General features: G+C 33.8%; 1 protein-coding gene across 1 annotated transcript in view; it reads left to right on the top strand.

Moving 5' to 3' along the window:
* The window catches only part of LOC140046897 (uncharacterized), a 42451-nt gene that overhangs the window by 12382 nt on the left and 7954 nt on the right, over positions 1–22115 (top strand). Inside the window, exons 2-8 of the mRNA XM_072091637.1 lie at positions 1017–1086; positions 10205–10296; positions 12581–17012; positions 18578–19221; positions 19818–19977; positions 20532–20691; positions 21081–22082. Of these exons, the coding sequence (XP_071947738.1) occupies positions 10237–10296; positions 12581–17012; positions 18578–19221; positions 19818–19977; positions 20532–20691; positions 21081–22082 (6458 nt within the window). The 5' untranslated portion in view covers positions 1017–1086; positions 10205–10236. The remainder of the gene's footprint in view (positions 1–1016; positions 1087–10204; positions 10297–12580; positions 17013–18577; positions 19222–19817; positions 19978–20531; positions 20692–21080; positions 22083–22115) is intronic.

Genomic DNA, 22115 nt, shown 5'->3' on the forward strand with positions numbered 1-22115 from the left:
CTCTCCACAAATGATATAATCCATGAACTACAGTATGCCCTCAGGTGGGAGCCTCCCCACAAACCACCATCATCATTTCGCAAGACCACTTGTCTGAGGATAAAGGGAGGGCGTTTATCCAGGTAAGTCAACACCACTGTTGGTTTGTGTAATAGTCCCAAAAGAGTTTACAGTATAAAATTCAGATGGTATGTGAATAAGAAGTACTGTAGTCTAATTTCTATTTCATAATACATTCATGTGTAAAAAAAAAATGCCTGCGAGTCAGTCTTTTACAGTAGTACTATAAATGTGTGTCCAGACTTTTAAAACAACTCTAATATATCAGTTTTGTAGACAGTCAATAAAAAAGTCTACACAAAATGCAATATTAATTATCCTGTCTACCTGAACTTTGTAGTAAAATGAATCACCTATAAAAATAAATGGTTATACACCCTGAAACCAGTTTATAATTGATTACATTATGGTTTTATTTTATATTGAAAACAAATATAATGAATCGTAATGAATTTAATCTTTTATCATCCATGTTACGGAACGACCAAGGACCAAAGACCAACCTACTATAATGCTCTGTACACTATCAAATTAGTTTGCTAAAAAAAGTGTGATGTGCCCAAATATGATAGTGATGTGCCCAAATATGGTAGTGATATGACATCATCATGTCCATATTGGGCACATCACATTTTTTTTCACATAAAGTTTGATAGAGTAGACAGAGCTTAACATGATGTAGTTTGGTCGTTCGTCGTTGTAAATCAAAACATCTCATTTTAGGTCTTTCATTTTAATTAATCTTTAAATTTAATTATGCTTTTACTGTCATTCATAGTTTTAAATAAACATTAAATAGTAATGAGGCAGAGTACAAATTTTTTACAAGATGCTACTATACACTTGATCTTTGTACATGAACTTTAAACTTTTGAATCCGTTTTCTTTCCGAATAAAGGAGATTGTATTTGTTTTCACTTAATACCAAACTTACAGGTATTTCTTATTTTTTTCAGATGGATATTATAATCATTACATACTATACAATGATGATGAGTTAAGGAGGAGCAACTAACAAGAAGCAAAGTAAGCTACTGTAATCATTGCCTGATGAACCTTTCACCTATGATTAAAGTATCGGCTTAAAACAGTCGATTATATTATGTTGAAAGATCAAGTCCAAACATTCATGTATTTTAAATACAATGAATACGAATACATCCATCATATAAAAATCAATATAAATAGTATGTACTGTGTTTAAAATCAAAGAGAAATTATGAAAAACCAAAAAAGTAATTCAGAATACTCTTCAAACAACCATTATAAAGCTCTGTCCGACTACACTATCAAACTTTATGTGACAAAAAAATGTGATGTGCCCATATATGGACATGATGATGTCATATCACTACTATATTTGGACACATCACACCTTTTTTGTCAGTTTGATAGTGTGAACAGAGCTTAAGCAAATAGAATCAGAATCTGCAAGAATACATCAAGAACTGTAGTTAAAATTGAATTGAAAATATCATTATTAAATCTTCATAGTTGTTTGTTTGTATTATTTATTTATACTTGGCGACCTCTTCAGTCAAACACTGGTCTCCCAGAGGGCCCAGTTATGATCAGTGGCTGATGTACTAGTACACCGGAGTAACCCCTACTCGTCTCGAAAGATGCATTAGGTTCTTTAAGTGCACACGAGCTAGATGTGTACAGTGGAACTACGGTTTACAGTCCTTATCCGAGAAGACTCGTTCTTCCACCAGAACCAAGGAGAGAGTGAGCCTCGAAAGATTGCTGACGTTTTGGCTATGGTTCCACAGTCTTGACCGTTATTCACTGTTATAGCAAAACCGGGTTATTATTCTATTTAAGCTTGGTTCCCACTAGAACGTAACGCAAGGACGTAAACGCAACGCAAGCGTTTTAACCAATGACAAGCGAAGTTATAGACAGTTAGCAATCACAAGCGAATAAGCCATCGTGATTGGTCAATTCACTTGCGTTGCGTTACGTCCTTGTGTTGCGACGCTAGTGGGAACCACGCTTAATAAATTATTACAATGAGAGATTGTTGTACTGTACACTTGTCAAATAGATCCAATAGTTAATTGAAATTTACATTCAATTACTTTTAATTATAAGAAACCAATTAGCAATCCCACCAATGTTTATCTTATTGAACATTACAAACAAGATCACATTAATGTAACTGTTGTCGATATGTAGTTCAGCCGATTAAAGTGAGAATATTGGCATTGTTGTCATGTCATGCCTAGGTGGGTTTAATGAACATTATGGAACTGCGATGTAATCAAATTTAGAGCCGCACGTTGCGGTCAGTCACCGTACGTTGCCATGGAGTCCGATGTCTCCCGGCGGTGGCTTATGATCCAGTTATGATTATTATTATAAAATACTGTATTTATGTAACACATACTTGATTTATGCATATTTTTGTCACTTTGTTTTATTTTATTTCAAAAACAACAAAACAAAATGACAAAGTCTACTGTTATACTAGGTTTATTCAGGTTCTTAAGTATTTCCATGCAAACCCAAAAAAAACCCAAAGCAAACCCCATTGAACCAATATAAAAGTTATTGATTAATGTAGTGTGACTCACTTGGTCTACTTTTTTGTCTATTTCATGTCTAGCTTACCTGGATAAACCAACAATAGCCTTTCTCCTCGAAGAGCAAGAAATACTCGAAAAGTAGAAATTTTCATTTTTTCCATGGTTTAAGCTTGGTTCGCACTAGAACGTAACGCAAGGACGTAAACGCAACGCAAGCGTGTTGACCAATGACAGTTAGCAATCACAAGCGAATAAGCCATCGCTTGTGATTGGTCAATTCACTTGCGTTGCGTTACGTCCTTGCGTTGCGTCGCTAGTGGGAACCACGCTTAAGCAATACTTATTTACCAACAAAATGCCACGTACATGTACCTTTGTACTGCTTGCCTAAAGCGCCAAGTTTTCAGAATGCATGTAGTAAGACCCACTTTGGGACATTTGGTACTTGACAAATCTGGACATTGTTTGCTGCTTAATGGTCAGTTAGGCCTAATGTACTGTGTCATTTTAAACAGTGATACAGTATTCTAGGTACGCTGTTTATGTGTGTATTGAGAGAAAACTAGGGTGGAATCCGGTGGTGGTGGTGGTGGTGGTGAGGAGGGGGCCTAGAATGTGGTAATGTATTGGAACATTGAAGGAGTCAATTAGTGACATGTACAATTATGTTTTAATAAATTTAATAACTACTGTAATGTAGTCATATCATAATCAATAATATTTTTTCTATTTTATGATAACTACTGTACAGGGACAGAGAAAGTAGTTAATCAAATGTTATTAGCATAATTCAGTTTATCATTTAAAATTCTAATCATGAGTAAACTCCAAATGAGATTCTAGTCTTACTGTCTGGGTAATTAAGCACATTATCATGATATATATAATCCGTAATGCAGATAGCGTTGCAGCAACTCATACTGCAGACGCTTGATGGGATTAAGAAGTATATTGCCAATTCTTTTACATCTCTTCCCTGTTTACATCTTGTGAATAGAGAGAAAGTTTTTTTTATTGCTTGATATTATAATAAATGATGATTTCTGTTATTGGATAGCACTCTCATCACCATGGAAACTGCTCAAAAGCCTTCCTTGGGAGTAGTGTTTTATTATTCTTGTTGCTAATAATTTTGAATTTTTATTTTTTTAAGCCATTTTTTTTCCATCCATTGTTTAGAAAGATTTGTATTTTTAACATTACTGTTTAAAGTCCCTATGTTTTTAGATCTAATTTACGGTCACAAACTACATTTAATGTAAAAATAAATACTATATGGCCCTATTGCGATATTTTTTTTGTCGATGATCAGTTAAGAATGTTAAAAATAAGTTGATTATAATAATTTTATCAGCCCACTATAAATCCCAACATTGAGCATAAATTGATATTTTAGTTTTTCTTCTTTGTGATTGTGAATCACCTACTTTCGATCAATCGTGAAGGCCAAAATAAATAGAAAAATCATAACTTTTCAGCAAAAATAGGGATCACCCACAAAACACCATAAAACGTATATCTAAGACAATGGTTTAATGTTTTTAAAGTAATATATTATTATTTTTACAAAACTCAAAAATTGTAGGGAATCGGTGTCTTTAAACTTTAACATTGATTATAATACAGTGGCACATCAGTTGATACTGTAATTCACCATTTATTATCAAACTAATAATAATAATAATAATAAGATTTATAGAGCGCACATATCCACAAAGTGCTCAAGGCGTAGCCTTGTGAAAACCATGAGAAATGCAACCATGAAACTAAAAACAACAAAATTTGCAAAAATAAAAAAAAAAAACGGGAAAAAAGGGAGACCAATCGAACCCACATCACTGCTTCCATGCATACTCGGATTAATTAAAAGTGTCTTTTATAATGCTTTTTTTTTTTCCTACTACTATGATGTACTGTTTTTTTTCCATCACTCGTTATGCTATTGTATATTTATTTCCAAGAGGTTCAAGGTATTTAATAGTTCCATGTCAACCACTTTATGTTACAGTAAAATAAAATCTTTACATTCACTGGTTTTAGTAGGAGCAGTTGGCTATTTCCTGGAATTTAATTCCCATACTGACAATTTTATTTTTTTCTACTTCTTCTCTTATCTTATCTAATCATAAACAAAAAGAAAATGTAATTGTACTAGGCAGAAGTGACTGGGGGAAAACATCCACCGTCAAAGTCTCCTAAAGCTTTACAGCTTACCACCCACCCAACATAACTGTTTTGTATTTATCTCTATCAAGCCGTAGCTTTTTGACACTCATGCCTATACATCATTGGTCACATGATGAACAGAGTGAGTGAGTGGCCGAGCGGTTAAGAGAGTGGAACCGTAATTACGTAGCCATAATATCGGCAGGGGTTTGAGGCTCACTCATGGTTCTGGTGGTAGAACGAGTCTTCTCGGATAAGGACTATAAACCGTAGGTCCAGTGTACACAAATAGCTCGTGTGCACTTTAAAGAACCTAGTACATCTTTCGAGACGAGTAGGGGGTTACCCCAGTGTATTAATACATAACAGCCACTGATCACCAACTGGGCCCTCTGGGAGACCAGTCTTTGACTGAAGAGGTTACCCAGTATATTTATTTCAATTTCAAAATTTAAATTTATTTCAATTTCAATTTCAATAACATATACAGTATCAGTACCTGTACAAGTACAGTATAAAGCGATCATCTTTACAACAGATCATATCATAGCAATATTGTAGATGATTTAATAATTTTCATAAAGCGTATCATCTACAGTATGTCAAAGTGCTACCATGTTATGTTATATCACAGCTAATAATGCATACAATAAGTTTTTTGCATTATATAGAATATAATGTGCATCGTCGTATGAGGATGACACCATTTTTTAAAGGTCATTTGTATCAATTGTGTTCTGGATCATTTGTATAGAGTCGGTTGTATAGAGTCGGTTATTTAATAGTAATAGTATCCTCACTATTGATGTGTAAATGTTGCACCTGATTCTTGGATACATAAGTATCATAGTCAAATTCTGTGATGTCTGTACTGATTACTGATGTGTCACAACAAATCTTTATCAATCATGGAATTAATAGGTTAATTTAATTTAATTTTATGCATTATTGACTTTATTAATATTTAAAGTAATATTAATCTCTGAATCATATTCTTAGAGATGCAGTCAATATTCTGGTAAACAAACCTTTTCTAGGCCAACTGCCTGATTTGGAATGGTCTTTTTTACATTTGTAACTAATTTATTATCGTTTCCATTATTTGCAGTTACTGTATTACAATCAGTCTGGGACAAGGTCTGAGAAAAAAATCATCGCAACACAATTTAAATTTCTTAGGTTGCTGCCTACCGCAATCTCCTTCTTTAATTCCTACATGGTACAATGCATTATAATTCAAATAACAATACGTCTACATAAATTTGCATTGAAAGCATCTAAAACAAATTATTTGTTATGAGTTCTCATTGACGATAGCGACAGTGATGATAATTTCTCAAAGCTACAGCTCGCTATTTTAATGTTTCAGAGATAAAGGAGTTTGTACAGCTATTTGTTATAGCCATCTTGTCGTTAATATATATGGTCAATCTTAACCAATCACTTTTGCCTAGTTAATTTTCATAAATTAATGATAAATATTCAAAAGATATTTTATTATGCAAAGCTAAAGCTCTGTCTACACTATCCAACTAGTTTGACAAAAAAAGTGTGATGTGCCCAAATGTTAGTGATATAACCAAATATGATAGTGATATGACATCATCATGTCCATACACATTTTTTTTGTCACATAAAATTTAATAGTGTGGACAGAGCTTTGACTGCAGTATCAAGTACATACATACAGTATGTTTATTGCTGTGTTTTAAGAATGATTCAGTCATTCTAGTAATAGTATTGATTTACCTTCAAATAATACGGTATTTTAAGTCTTAAGTCCAATTCTAATTATCATAAAAGATTAATTAATAAATATATACAGTATTTTACTTCAATTAGGGACAAATATCCATTTTACTTCTTTGAATTTATTATTTTATATCTATTCCTAATGACGGATGGGACTTTCCCTACAGTATTACATTTTCTAGAGGAAAAAAATAAATGTCAAATATTCCATAAATGTAATGTAATAAAATTAATTAATTAAGAAAAAATAATGATTTTCTTTAAAAATCCATTTCCAGAGTCCAAGATGTACTGTAGTTACTGCAGTTTAAAAAATTATTTGATCTGTTTTCTTAAATATTTTCTATGTCATGTCCATTGCTGATAAATCTAATTATCATTCTAATCAATTTAAAATTACAAATTACTTTATGGTCTCATCATTATCTATACTTAAATCATATCTTTATATACTGCTAATGCTATTATTAGCAAATATAAAATGCAATTACCTTAATATCATAAATTTAAAATGATATGTATCATTTAAATGAATATGTAATTCTCTTCGTATAACAGATGATTCATCATATGACCGAGTCCAAGTGAATCGTGTCACTGGAGAACTGTACGCGAATACAGAATATATTGTTAACGTTACTTGAATTACACAGATTTAAATTGACCTCAATAGAATCTTATAGTATTACTCTACAAGATTTCTGTTTTTTTAAGTGTATATTAAAGTTGCAATTGCAGACTTGACTATAAATGTGTAGGAGCCGTTTCCACTGAAAATAAACATATCAAAACGTATAGAAACATACTCCCATAATGCAGCTAGTAATCAGCGCAAAGTTGTGTCTTGATCTAACCGGGTACCCATTTTTACTACTGGGTGGAGAGAGGCAAATGTAAGTAAAGTGTCTTGCCTAAGGATACAAGCCATGCGGTGAGAGTTTGATTTCAACCACAATCTCACGATCAGTAATCCAGTGTCCAACACACTGCGCCACATACCCTCACAATTTTTATTTATACATTATTACCCTAGTCATTTTTTGGATCAAACATGTATAGAAACATACTCCCATAATGCAGCTGGTAATAATATCTAACCGGGTACCCATTTTATAATTGTACATCTGGGTGGAGAGTGATGTATGATGATGTAAAACTCATCCAACATTTTCGTCATTATAGTGAAGATACAGGTGCTACCTGTTTCTCCCCTCCTTTCTTCTCTTTTTCCCCCATAAAATGATACCTTTTATAAAAACGACAATCACTAACTGTACACACTACTGTACATACTATGTCAGTCTATATTGTGCCTAGCTTACCTGTATAAACCAACAATAGCCCGTGTTCTCCAAACTACTGGTTTGTGTAATTTTTTTTGTTTAATGATTATTTATACAGTATACTCAAATGTAATCAACAATAAAAATAATATATTTTACAATCCCTTGCCCGTTGTCGAGTCAACGTAACCAAAAATGGTTTCATTCAAAGATTATCCAAGCTTTTTAATTCAATTTCTATTATTAAGGATAAGACTATCGATATTTGTTTTGACACTTTGTCCAAATTTAAGTATAAAATTCTTAAATCGATTTAAGTTTGCCTTTTTGTATGTTTCATGTTTTGTATTTTAATGTGCTTTTAATTCTATATTTATATCTTAAGAGTTTTAAGGCATCCTGTAATTGGCGATTTTTTGCTGTTGGATATGGTTGAAATAAAATAAAAATTAAAAATTAAACAACTTGCTTAATTTGTGCAACATTTACAGTATCTACTACAGTACTAGGAAATGTACAATAATGATGCATATATAATTCTGCTAATGTGCTGTATTATCATAACCCACTATGATTCAGAATTGCACTGGACGGCAATTGTGTGCTTGAAATTGATATTGATGTATGATAATTTGAATTTAGGTTGCCATGGAAACAGAATATTAATAATTACAGTCTGATGTGATGTTTCTATGTATTCACCTTTCTATTTCTGTTTTCTAACAGTATGCTATGTTAATTTTTAAAATATAAATTTTACATCTTTACAAATTTTAATTTGAAAAAGAAATAGCTAAACTTTTATTAGACTTTTTTGTTAACAACCTGTTGATTGAATTTGTGAATGTACAATTTAAAAAATCTGCTGTATGCACCAATTCACAATTCCTCACACATCAATATTAGTTTATTTAACAGAAGGGCCTTTATTTGTCCATACACCATTATCATTGAGCTCACTGACATTTTGAATGTATGACAGTGCATCGTCAAGGGACTAGACATGCAAAGTAGTTAATAATGTGAGCGAATGGGAGTTTGATACAAACTCACATTGTACTCAATAATGAGTAATCTATAGCTCTGTCTACACTATCAAACTTTATGTGATAACAAAATGTGATGTGCCCATATATGGGCATGATGATGACAAGCATCTCGTGGAATGGTGAGGTACTATATGCATAGGCGTTGTCGCCCACCTTATTTTTACTTTTCGGTTATGTTCTCCCCTTGAAGGGAAAAAGGCCTATGTTGGTTCATCTAGGTAAGCTAACACTCATAGACTACCAACACCATTATTGGTTTGCATAGTCACTACCATACAGTATTTAGGCCACATCACACTACAGTAGTTTGAGTGTAGACAGAGCTTTACAGTAAATGAGGCGGCATCAGTTTAATGTAATACGGAGCCTGCAATTGTACTATCAACCTATTAGTCTTGAACACCTTTTGTTTCATGAAGCGGCTATGCAGCTGTCGAGTCGAAAAGTCATTTTGTTCACGGTCAGATACACAGAGTACTGTATGCACAGAATGACTGTTAGATTCAACAGCTTGCTTAGTAACTTTTTAAAGAAAGATCATTAAGATAATAAATGATTTTAATACCATTGACATGTCTATATCATGAAAATTATTTTGTTGATACAGTACTACATTTTACTTAACATTACTTGATTATATCACAATGAAAATAAATTAAATATTAAAGGCCTGTATCATAATTACAAAATCTATAAAATGTTTTAATAAATGCTGCTGTTCAAGTAAATATTATATACTGTATATGTTATATTATAAGATGGTTAAAATCATGGTTTAATACAAAAGTAATTTTGTATTTAAAATGAGAGTGGCTTGTATTCCATATTGTGCATATTCTTCCAATGTCAGACAATTGCGAATATTATCAGAGACTTGAAGTAAAGCAGCATATTTATAACTGTCGCTTCTGTTACCTCTGGCATAGTGCTCTTACCCGACGAGTTCACAATCAAGCGAGCGTATTGATTATATTCTTAAAATGAACTGAATGATTGAACGACATCGGTGATGTCATCTGCGTCATCAGCAATTGAATTGGGTCTTGCTGTTAAATATTGACATAATCATAGTATTAGGTTAGTAGTAAAAAGGGAATTTATGATCAAATTTAATTTAATAACAGGGAATAGTTTCGCCATTGTAGCATAGCAAAAAATAACCTTTTTGCTACAAATTTCTAAAAATACAAAACTATGTTTCTCGACTAAAAAATCACTTTGGTTAGCAATAATTGCTAAACAAAATTTTTCCCTGAATAATAATTTGGAATAGTTTTTTTAGATAGATAGACCATTTCATATTCTATATTTGATTTGTAAATAATAGAGATTGTATTGTAAATTTGGAATTTTTTTTATTTATTAGATTAGATTGAATGAAGTTGTCTGTTAGTTGAGATGATCATGGTTGATATTGAGAGGCCCGCTTCTGCATCTTCTACTTCAAGTAGGAGCAAGGTAACCATTTTACTCTTTTATTTATATTTTTGCATCATTATCATCATCATTCAACATAATTTTTCATCATCATCATCATCATCATTCCTGTATAATCATCATCATCATTCCTGTATAATCATCATCCTCATCATATTCCCATCATAATATTCCCATCATCATAATTTATTATCATCCTCATCATAATTCATTATAATTATTATGATAATCATCCTCATATTCCCGTCATCATAATTCATTATCATCATCGTCATCATCATCTTCCCAGCATCTCCCACCATCATAATTCATTATCATCATCATCACCATATTTCCATCATCATAATTCATTATCATCATCATTCATCATCATATTCTCATCATCATATTCTCATCATCATCTTTCCTTATCATCTTTCCTTATCATTATCATCCTTCCTTATCAATATCATCATTCCTTATTATCAATATCATCATTGTCAACAACGAGTTCATCAATCAATGTCATCTTCATTATTATCAAGTTCATCATCAACAAGATCAACAACGTCATCGTCACCAAGTTTATTACCGGTTGAATATTGCTATACAAGATCAACGTATTCTTTGCTTCCATACGTTTCTTTTTCTATATACGTTGTTGCTTACTTTCAAGCAGCATCCACTGTGAAATTGTTTATTCGCAATCTGTGCCCTGGGAATACAATATCATATGCAGCAGCTATACTTGTTGTAATGAGAATTTCTGGTGAATAATATAATCTTTCTTGTTTGCATATCAATACTGATGCATACAAAAACAGATATTGGATTAAAAGTTTAGAGTTGAATATTAGAATGAGAGATGATGAAACTGTATCATTTTGAAAAGATGTATAGACTTCTTAAAGCTCTGTCTACACTATCAAAATTTATGTGACAAAAAAAGTGATGTCCTCATATATGGACATGATGATGTCATATTGCTACCATATTTGGATATATCACTACCATATTTGGGCACATTACATCTAGTTTGATAGGATAGACAGAGCTTAATGCTTAATTTCCTATTTTTGAAAATGTTCTTGCATACATAACTAGTGAACACATTCTAGTGTCTTTTAAATGTTATTCAAAAGTTACACATTCTTGTCCATCTTGTAGTATTCTGCAAGTTCATAATAATCAATTAAATACGTAATTTGAATAGACACAATATTTTAAGATTTCATTACATTTTAATTTATTTATTGATAATATTAATAGTATAGTAATATCCAAGTTTGGAATTTTCATAAATAAATCTATTATTAGAATTACTGTATTTGCTATATTAGGCACACAACACCCTAATTTTGCTGAACCAGAAACTTGTAGTAGTAACACATGTCTAGGCTCTACCAAATATGGATACAAATGTTTGAATATTCATTTTTATCTAAATTTGGTCCCTTACTACAACTCACTGACCAATAACTTCTGCTTGATTTGACATTTTGATAACCTCCTCCACCAAATATGGTAACACACATTTGCATATTTGATAGGATTGATATAAAAGGCATGAGTAATATTTCTGAATGGCTGCAGTTAGTTACATCTGTTACCAACGAACGTTTGAGTGGCTTGCGTGCATTGATTTTAATATCACATTCTAATGGGATAGTATAGGCTAAAACAGTGTGTTTACGTAGACTACTCTTAGATATTATGCTACGTTAAATTTTGAATAGGATTTAATGCATTGATAATGAGGTAGGTAGAATACATGATATGATATTGTAGTACTGTAGAGTATATTATTCATTGTGTCATTGTGCATAGAAAGAAATAAACAGACGTTAATCATACCCACTGTTGAAAATTAGCATGTAACGTCGTACTACAGTAGACGCATTGTTTGTGTTCTAGTGGGAAATTGTATCCTGTATAGTCAGTGCAGTTGTGTGCCATTAATAGTAGCTATTGTTGAAAATTACATTTTTTAAATTTTATAAAACACAAAATATTACCGTATATGCCTCTATAAACCTTTTTGTAAAAAGCTGTTTTCTCTTTAAAATGTAATCTGACTAAAAATGTGGATGAACATTCATAACTATCGCAAAGTGTAGATTATAAAATATCATGTTTCTCCGTCTGTTTGCAATATTATAGAGAAAATGAAAGGTGCATGAAATTAAAGGCCTATACTGTATATATTTTAGCAATATACCATAATCCAAGTCAATACTGAATCATTATGTCATAGAAATTAAATGACATGTGGTTCACTATCATTTAACTAGATAATAACCTACTTTATTTGCGTTTGTTCTTCTAGAGGGATGATTGGTATGAATTAATACCGCAACAGGTTGAGCTCTCATCTCCATCAGCAAGTAAACGGAAGACAAGTAACTCATCACCACACCATCCGACTAAGGAAGCAAGAACTTCATCCGGTTATCAAATTTCCGACCAGGATTCGAACGCATCGGATGGAGACGTATTCTCACCGGCACCAGATTTCATCAATGGTGTAAACGATGAAATGTGTAGGGGACATTACGCTGATGACAATGACAATCATTTGGAACAAAATGACAATTTAAAATTATCATCTAATAGTAATGATTCTATACAAAAAGGAGATTGTCATGCTTTCTATTCAGCAGTCGATTGCGGTCAACACACGACGGAACAATATCCGTTTGTAGAGGATGAAGATTTTGTTAGTAGCAGTGAAGTTGACATCCCACTGCCAACATCTGATGATGATGCAGTAGTTAAACAAACTGTAAAAGAGATCTCTTCAGAGCCTTTAAAGACTGGGGCATTGCAGCAAGCAATATCTAATATATCACTGGATTTTGTTAGCGGAAATCTTAGTGGCTCAATGTCGAAGCTGCCTCTGGACAGTAGTTTTTCTTCGGTAACAAGCCAAGAAAATTATTCAACAGGAAGTAGTACCAACACTAGTCCAAGGAGAATAACAAAGACCAAATCAAGGTCTGTTTCTACTAAAAACAAAGACAATAAAAGAAAACTTTTGAATGGATATACAGCTTCTACTAGTGAAAAGTCATCTTCAGTTTTAAGTTCAAAGTTGGAAAAGATTTCAAAATCAGGAAACTCAATAAATTCTGATACTTTTAGCGGAATATCAAGTGAACAACTTGCAACAAGGGAACAATTAAAAGACAATAAGAAAGAGAATATTTACAAATCAAATTTTTTACCTCAAACAGAAGTTGATGCCAAAGATACCCACCAATCTCCTCAAAGCAATCCCTCTGCACATGAGGTATCCCCTGATCTTAACGAAAGCATATCATTTCCTTTAGAGAAAAATGCAGTGAGCATGCTAAGCGACTCTGTTGCCGTAATTGATAAAAAGCCAATTACGACATCAACACCTTATGTACATTCGTCGGATAAACAACCAATGAGAATGAAGAGCAAACAGGCTGGAGATAAAATCAAAACTATTAAAAAATCTACAAAGAGCCCAAGGAGTTCTTTAGACTCCTCCACAAGCTCTGTTGAAGGAAAGAAAATTTCAATCAGATCACAATCACCAAAGCAAATATCAAAAGCTGCAAGTGCTTCATCCACAGACAATAAGAAAGTTATTTCTAGATCACAATCGCCAAAATATGTTCCTAAGCATTCCACTTCTTTTAGAGATCGTTCTCAATCTCCAAAGCAGATTGCTAAAAATTCAAAACCATCTTCCCGGAGCACGTCAGTTGATTCTAAAAAGTCTGCCACAACTTCTCCAAAGCGAGTTTCTAAAACATCAAAATCTAGAACCGGTTCTTCTTCAGGAAAGAGCAGCGTTGTGTCTCAAAGTAGTAAAAGTGACTCTAATGTATCTTCTAGGTCCAAAGACGTTTCTCGTAGCACGAATCAAAGCCTAAGTACATCAGCGTTTGCTTCACAAAGCTCATCTAATCAAATGAGTGAAGACTCCATAGGATCTACAAGAGACCAAGACTCAAATGAGGTAAATAGAGGGTCTAATGTTCAGCTACCGTTAAATCTTGATACACTTAAACCTGAAATTGAACAAGTTTTAGAGCAAAATGTTCAGCATATGTCAAAAGCGTCTTCTGTAACTTCATCAATACAGTTTGGTACAGATTCAAGCCAATCTGAAAGTGGTAAAAGTGATTCAAAGACAGCTACACCAGAATTAAAACCAGCTTCTTCCTATATACAGTACCCATCTGATCTTCAAAGTGACAATATTTCAAAATCTGACTTACAAAAAGAATCAGATTTAGAAAATAGTTTGACAAACCAACCACATAAACCGCAATTGTCTAGGGAAAATTTAAGTCTTAATATGTATTCTCAAAGGGATGCTTTATCAAAGAAGGTAGCTGAACTTCTGGCCGAAAATGCAAGTAATAAAGACCTTTCCAAAAGTAGAGGTGATAGTGAGAATTCAAGTAAAGCAGGAACACCTGATAGCATTGAAGAAGATCAGAAGGAGAGAGCAATGAGGATGCAGTTTCTTCAAGAAAATGCCCCTAGTCAAGAGCATGATAAACCATTATCTGGTTCTCTTGATAATAGAATGTTACATGGCCACACACATGGACCTGCAAGATCCCAATCTCCACAATCGGATACAAGTACATCTAGCTCTGTGCGTGCCATTATTGACCGTGTAATGACAAAAGGTTCAGAAGGTACCATTGACCCTCGATATACGCAGCAAATATCACCAGTAGGTAGTGTAGCTAGTGAACCCACTGGGACTGCTACCTCCAGACTAAAAAATCATAGTAAAGGAAGTTCTTCCGGATACTCTGTAATGAGTAGATCACGACTGCATTCCTCGTCTCCTGGTTGTCGTGGAAGCACGTCCTCTTTGATATGGGATAGTTTCACTGGACCCTCTTCTTCCGTAGCACCGCCATCAAATGCTCAAATTAGTTCTACCGTGAGCTCACAAACGCCATCAATGGGAATGACACAGACGAGTCTGGATGGAAAATCAGATAGTCTATCTCTAAAAGCTGAATGGCATGCCAGGAAGTCTTTTCAAGTACAAGGTAATAACAATACAAGTAACGTTAGTGCCAAAAGTAGTGACTCTCTTGCAAGACGAGTTCAAAAACTTCTAGCAACAACTGCATATTTAGATTTAAATAAACCTCAAGAAGTTCCTGGACGGGCTAGACTAGACAGTGATCATGAAGGATTTACTCTGTCAAGATCACTTAGTCCTCACTCAGCACATCGTCAGAAATTAATGTCTGAGCACGGCAGAAGTGCATCTACTGATGACCTCACTAGAGCTCAGCATCATGGTTATTCTCAAATGCAACATCAGGACATGAGAGGAGGGTCAATGGAAGGCCTACAAATTGAAGGGCACTCAACTTTCAGACCTGATATTAGTCAAGATGTTGGAACTTATCCTTCATTTGAACATGGTGGGCCTGATGGCATGAGTTCTGTTTTAATAGGTAGTAGAGCGCCTTCAAGGGTGTCATCAATTTCAATCAGTCCCAGAATGTCACCTCACCCTGTAATTCCAATAAGTAGACAGGGGTCAGTAGACAATCAAGAAAATATTGAAAGTTTGGTACATCAAGTCCGTATGATTCTGGGAGCCGACGCACCACAAGAGAGAGTTGATAGAATCATTAGAGCTGCTCTTCTTGAAGAAGGACGTCAAAGTGCAGAGTTGGATCAATTTTATTCATCACAGAATTTATCAGAGTATCCTTTGACTCAAAGTCACCATTACGGATCTGATCCACATCTAGCCCAACATCGACCTGTTGACTACCAGCAGTATTCCCCAGGTGGCTCTTCAGGAAATCATGCAAATTTGCGAAATATTGCAGCTATTAGTCAGGCAAGAAATCTCATATCAAATCAGATACAAAGGGTTGCACAGAATCAGTTTGACCACAGTGTAGACATTAGAGGAATGCCTACGGATTATGATAGACATACTCCAGTACAACATCGATCAAGTCCTCAGGTACCACCAATGCGTATGATGGATGATTGGCAGAGAAGAGAGGCGTGGCTTGAGCAAGCTGAAAAAGCTGCACATTCAGACAGACTTGCTTACGGTATTCTACCAGAAAGAACATCTCCACTCTCTGCCTCAAGATCACCTTCTAGAACATCGTCATCGATGGCAAGCTCACCAGATCGCTTTTTTGGAATTTCACCACAACAGTCTCCTAAAAAACCTTATGGTCGTGATTCAGACCCTTATTTTGAGTATGGTAGTATGCCGAACCCACACTCAAGATCTAGGCCATATGGACGGCAATTCCAAACTATTGCTGCCATGGAAACGAATAAACAGTATGGTCATCGAGAACCTGACTGGAACGATCCGTATCATTATCATAACTCATCAAGACCAGGATCGGTACATGAAGTTCCTAGTCGACATGCACAGTCATTTGATCTGCCAAATCGCCCTCTATCAGCCGACAATCATGGACAAAGTGCTTTTCATTCAGTTCCCAAAGCTCATATGTTTTCTCGTCGGGGAAATCCTCGATATCATACTGTATCTGGTATTGATCCTACTGAGTTAATGCGTCACGCGTCTCATATGGGGGCTTATCCTGCTAGGATGCCTGATAGAAGTGCATCGTATGGTGCACCTGTGTATGAACATCTACATCCTTACAAACCACCAGGAAGGTCAGACGTCATGTACACATATCCCTACGGTAATGAAGGGTCTTCACCAGCACATACCGAAACAACGATGGAAAGCACACATCCAGGTAATTATGTCTTATAATGTGTTTTATAAATGTGACTAAATAAATGGTGAAATGTAATATTTGACTTGATTTAAATTATTGTTATTTACATTTTGGTTCACAACCTTCAAATTTGGAAGAAAAAATAATGGGATCTAACAAATTTCTTTTTCATAAAACGTTTAAATAGCTAAAATATTTATTATACGGTATCTCATTTTGAATGCAAATCACCTTTATTAAAAGTGGAATAACCTATTTGAATGTTGATTGATTCTGTTGCAATAATTAATCTTTTTGAGATTGTCAATTAAAATCAACACCAAATGCAGTAATCTGTAAAATATGTTTATTCAAAAATGTGATTTTGTGTTATGACATTCTAAATGATGACATATTATTTGCTTTTGCACTTTCAATATGCATTAATATTATAATATAAATATGCAGTACCTGTTATGCGTTATTATCATAATAAAACATTGTATACAGAATCTGAATATTCACATTGCAACAAATATATAATAATGGTGTGCTCATTATGTACTTGTATTGTCCCCCTGAAAAAATAATTCTTAAATATTTTTTTAATATGCCATTTAATGTCACATAATAGTTATCCATTTTGACCAAAAATTGGATAGAAAAATAATGTATTTACCTGAAGAAACTATAATTTAAAGCAAAAAAAGTCAAATTAGCGGCCAGCCAGTGCGTTTTTGGTTGAATTTTAACCATTTATTTTGTGTGTCCAAAAAATTACCCAAAGCACGGTAAGTTGCCAATGCCAAGTCGGTAGTACTGTGAGTGCTGCCAATATAAAATATATCCTAACAGGAAGAAAATCAGGAAATTCTTTGTTAAATTATTAGATTGAAATTGAATTTGTAAATTCTTATTTCTTGGCATTCAATATGGTTCTTAATAGGTATATAGTGTTTCAATTCCACATTGGGATAATTTCTTAAGTGTAGAATATTTGCAAACATGGATTATACCAATTGATTGACCAAGTTTTAATATAAACTATTATCAGCATAAATGTTTTGGTTTTTAATAAAAACTCAATATTATTTTCTTTCTTTATTAACATACATAAATAATCATAGTACAAAGACAAAAAAAATGAAAAGGAGGAATCTCTGAAGCTAGTATTACAGTATATGTCCAGTATTAGGGAAAATTTCTTTTCAAAAACAGATTTAAATTCTGAGGGTGGCAAATGTCCAAGAGGAGTAACATTGGGAGGAAAAAAATCATAAGGAAAATGTAAGGAAAAAAGGCAACCAGCCTAGAATCATGTGGCACCTGTATTATGTTATGGTTATGGTGTTACATGTACTGATACATGTGACACTGTACCACAGAAATTACCTATGGTACTATACGAATTATAGATATATACCTAGATTTGGCTAATAATAAAAAGAATATATAGAATATATTATAATTTATAGTAACTTATTTGCTAATGAAGAGATTTAAATACTATACAGTTTTGATGAAAGATATAAATTTGCCACAGTAGGATGTTTTTATGAACACATTTCATGTAATTCACTTTACCATGTGTTTTTATTTATCAGGTTCAGACGATGCTCAACCACCGCATTTCCCCCGTCATGTTCTAGGTGACCGACAAGAAACACACGAAAAGTACTCTCCTTCAGGAATTTACTCAAATAATCCAGTTGTGTTGCCAAACTCAAAATCTCACAGGTCTCCTCCAGCGGCAAAAAGTCATGTTAGACCAGTTGCTTGGGATGTTCCTAAAGATTTGGACACTGGTAAAGAGCAGTTTTCACCTCCAGGACAAAGGATTAAAAAGGTTGGTGGCGTAACAACATGGAAAGAGATGTCACTGTCAAAATCCAGCTCTGAAGGGGAGGATAAATCGGAAGAAGAAGGTGAAAGGTCAAGTAGAAAGCACCAAGAGAGACACCAGTATAGAGATGACTCTGTTGGCAGGAAAAGAGAGGAGTCTCCACATAAATCTAACAATTTCTTTGTAGGTTATAAAGACCCTGAGGTCATGGATTCAGATCGTGAAGACACCATGGAAGCGGAAATGGATAGAATAAGAAATAACTTGGAACGATCACGGAGTGGCATACATGGTGATGCAAGACCAATCTATCAATCACCTCCCTTTCATCGGAAAGGTGGTGGTTCAAGCAACGGGACAGCACTACCTGGTGGTTACTCCAGACAGGCGCTACAACAAGTTCAGGTGAGATTGATTATAGATTTATTATTTATTTTTATAACGAGACACAACACAACAAGATGTCCCCAGAGTTGGCTGTGTGTCTATATAAGGGTTTCCAAGTGTGTGTCCATTGCAAGGGCGTGTCCCATGAAAGAGCGTTGTGCCAAAGGAAACTACTGTAAAATAACGAATATATATATTAAATAATAATAATATAAATATATGTATATTATATTCTACTACAGAAAGCGTTAGTGTTACCCACAATTTCTTACTGACTGATTTACTTTATTTTTTTGATTTAGCTTATTTTATTTGTATCTCCATTGTGATCCAGCCACTAATAACCACGTCATTGTAATTGAGTAATTTGCCTTTTGGTTATTTTCTATTACAGTATATTAATTCACTTAATATTTTAATTTATCTAATTGTTTCATTTGATTATAAGTATACGGTCTTTGATAAATTATCGGCATATCTAGGAGGATGATTCTGTTTTGCTTTCTAAATTTGAGATTAATTTGTGTCTAAATACTGAGACTTTTATTTAATAAAGATACTGCTAGAACAGTACTAATTTATTAGCATAATTTATACTAATGTTTACTTTGTAGCAAGAAAATGCTTCAGATAATCAAGAGTATGCCCAAGCACGGGATGAGTACCAGAGGTCAAAGGTCAAGGAGAAGAAGGAACTAGATCGACATCAATTGGAGCGATTGACTGCTTTAATTCAGAATCCAGGGCAATACTACACGACCAGGTCATCAACAGGTGCGTTAGATATTTAATCAATGTACAGGTAGCAACTATGACAACACTTTAACATATATACTGATTTCGATTTGCAACAACTAATGACCTAGTAACAAGTAGCCATTTTACTTCATGTCTGTAAGAATGGTATTTTCTGTAGAATTTTGTCTGTTTATAACAACTGTGTTGTCAAAATCCTGATTTTGATACATATCTTTTATTGTACTTTTTCTAAGTTTAAGTATATTGTCTATGAATTAGTTAACGCTACTGCCAATCTATAGATTAGATTAACTTTTAGGCTTTTCTTTTTGTTAATTTTATATGTGTGTTTTTATATTTATATATCTATATTTTCATCCTGTATACACTGTTAGATGTGAAAGAATAAAATTTAAAAAAAATAAAAATTGTACTCATGCAGAGTTAGTTTGGAAGCATGCTACTGGTGGTTTCTGGGTCCGGATCACAACCAACAAAACATCAATGTGTAAGTCATTTTAGGATTAAAGACAAATTGTGAATTTTATATTGTTTCACTATTAATATTTTTTTATATGTAACACTAACAGGATCGATAGGTGAAATTTCAGATGATGCTTCTAGTATTAGTTCAACAGGCAGTCTACCACGAAGAAGAAAGAAGTGGCGGAAAGACGCAAAGTTTACTCCAAAACAACAATCACCAGAAGAGGCTGATAGAAACTTTGCTGAAGATATACAACATCAAATGTTTGTACAACTGTTTTAAATATTATAATGTTGTAATGAATAATTATATTTTGACACAAACTTTACTTGGAATGATTTACAATATGCAACTTAAGTAATTTGACCAGTCACAAGCAACAACAGGTTAGTCACTTCTAGTTGGTCAAATAACTTTTCTCAATGGAAACCAATTTAGTGAAAACAAAATTACCAAATGTTTGTCAGCTGCAACATTATGAAAAATGCAAAGTAAGGAAAAGAACCAAAATAATTGATAGTAATAATCAGCAGACACACTTTTTTCCTTGATTACAAGCTTTGAACATACATTTTTATGGTACTTGGTAATCAGAATTGTTCAGTCAGGCTGTCTGTTTTTAAAAAATAAATATTTATTATTATCTTTCTAGACTGGAAGAAGAAGAGAAAGATGAATCAAATACATCGTCAAGTGATGAAACAAAACCAGACAAGATAAACAGACTTCATACAAGTAAAGAAAACACAAAAACAACGACTTCTCCAAGCGACATCAAATATGATGATATTCTAAAGGAAACTACGCTATCTGATTTGAGTGTTGACTCTGAGAGATTATACCGCATGCTTGGTGCAAAGGGTGTTGAGAAACTCAGTACAAAACTCTTAAAACTACAACAAAAAATTGAGATGCAAAAGGAACAGCATAAACGTAGGATAACTGTTAAGAAAGTTCCGCTAGCGGTCATTGGCCCAACCAGCTCATCCGAATCTGAAGTCTCTAATATTATGTCAACAGATTCTTCGCTTTATTCTTCCGAGTTACATCGGGTTTCTGAAGGTCATGAGCGTCTAGGAAGGAAACCGTTGCGTACGCACATAGACAGGTTTCACAAGATGCCTGAAAGGAGCAGCAGTGTGGAATCTGAGCCGATGTATCGGTCAAGAACGTATCGTCATGAGGTTGCAGCTGATAGTACAGATGGTTTGGCTAGCGATATTACATCTGATACAATTGGTAAACCGCAGACAAAACCCCGAAGGTCACAATCTTTACATGATAAAGCATCGCGGGGTAAAGGATATAGGAAACGTGATGAAAGTCCAGGAGACAATGGGTTATCCGAATCGGATGATCAAGTCTTTCATAAACCTTCGCGACCAGCACCTCGTTCTCGAGATAAAACTTCAGCTGTAAATGCTTCGAAACGGCCAATTAAAGGAACAGCATTTACGGTTGATGTTGGTGAGGGTAATATTCAAGATGCCGCAAGAAGACGAAAAGATAAATTAAGGGACAAAGAAAACCAAAGAGACCCTAGATCAAAGGAACCAGGAGCTAAGCCAAAAACAAGAAGTTTAAAAACAGGAGATAAACCAAAAAAATCCAGCACACCTGAATCACCTGATGATGAGAAGAAAAAAGAAATCATGTATGTTACAAATTGTCTTGGTATACAAGTTAT

The sequence above is a fragment of the Antedon mediterranea genome, chromosome 4 (assembly GCF_964355755.1).
Source record: "Antedon mediterranea chromosome 4, ecAntMedi1.1, whole genome shotgun sequence".
NCBI lineage: Eukaryota > Metazoa > Echinodermata > Crinoidea > Comatulida > Antedonidae > Antedon > Antedon mediterranea.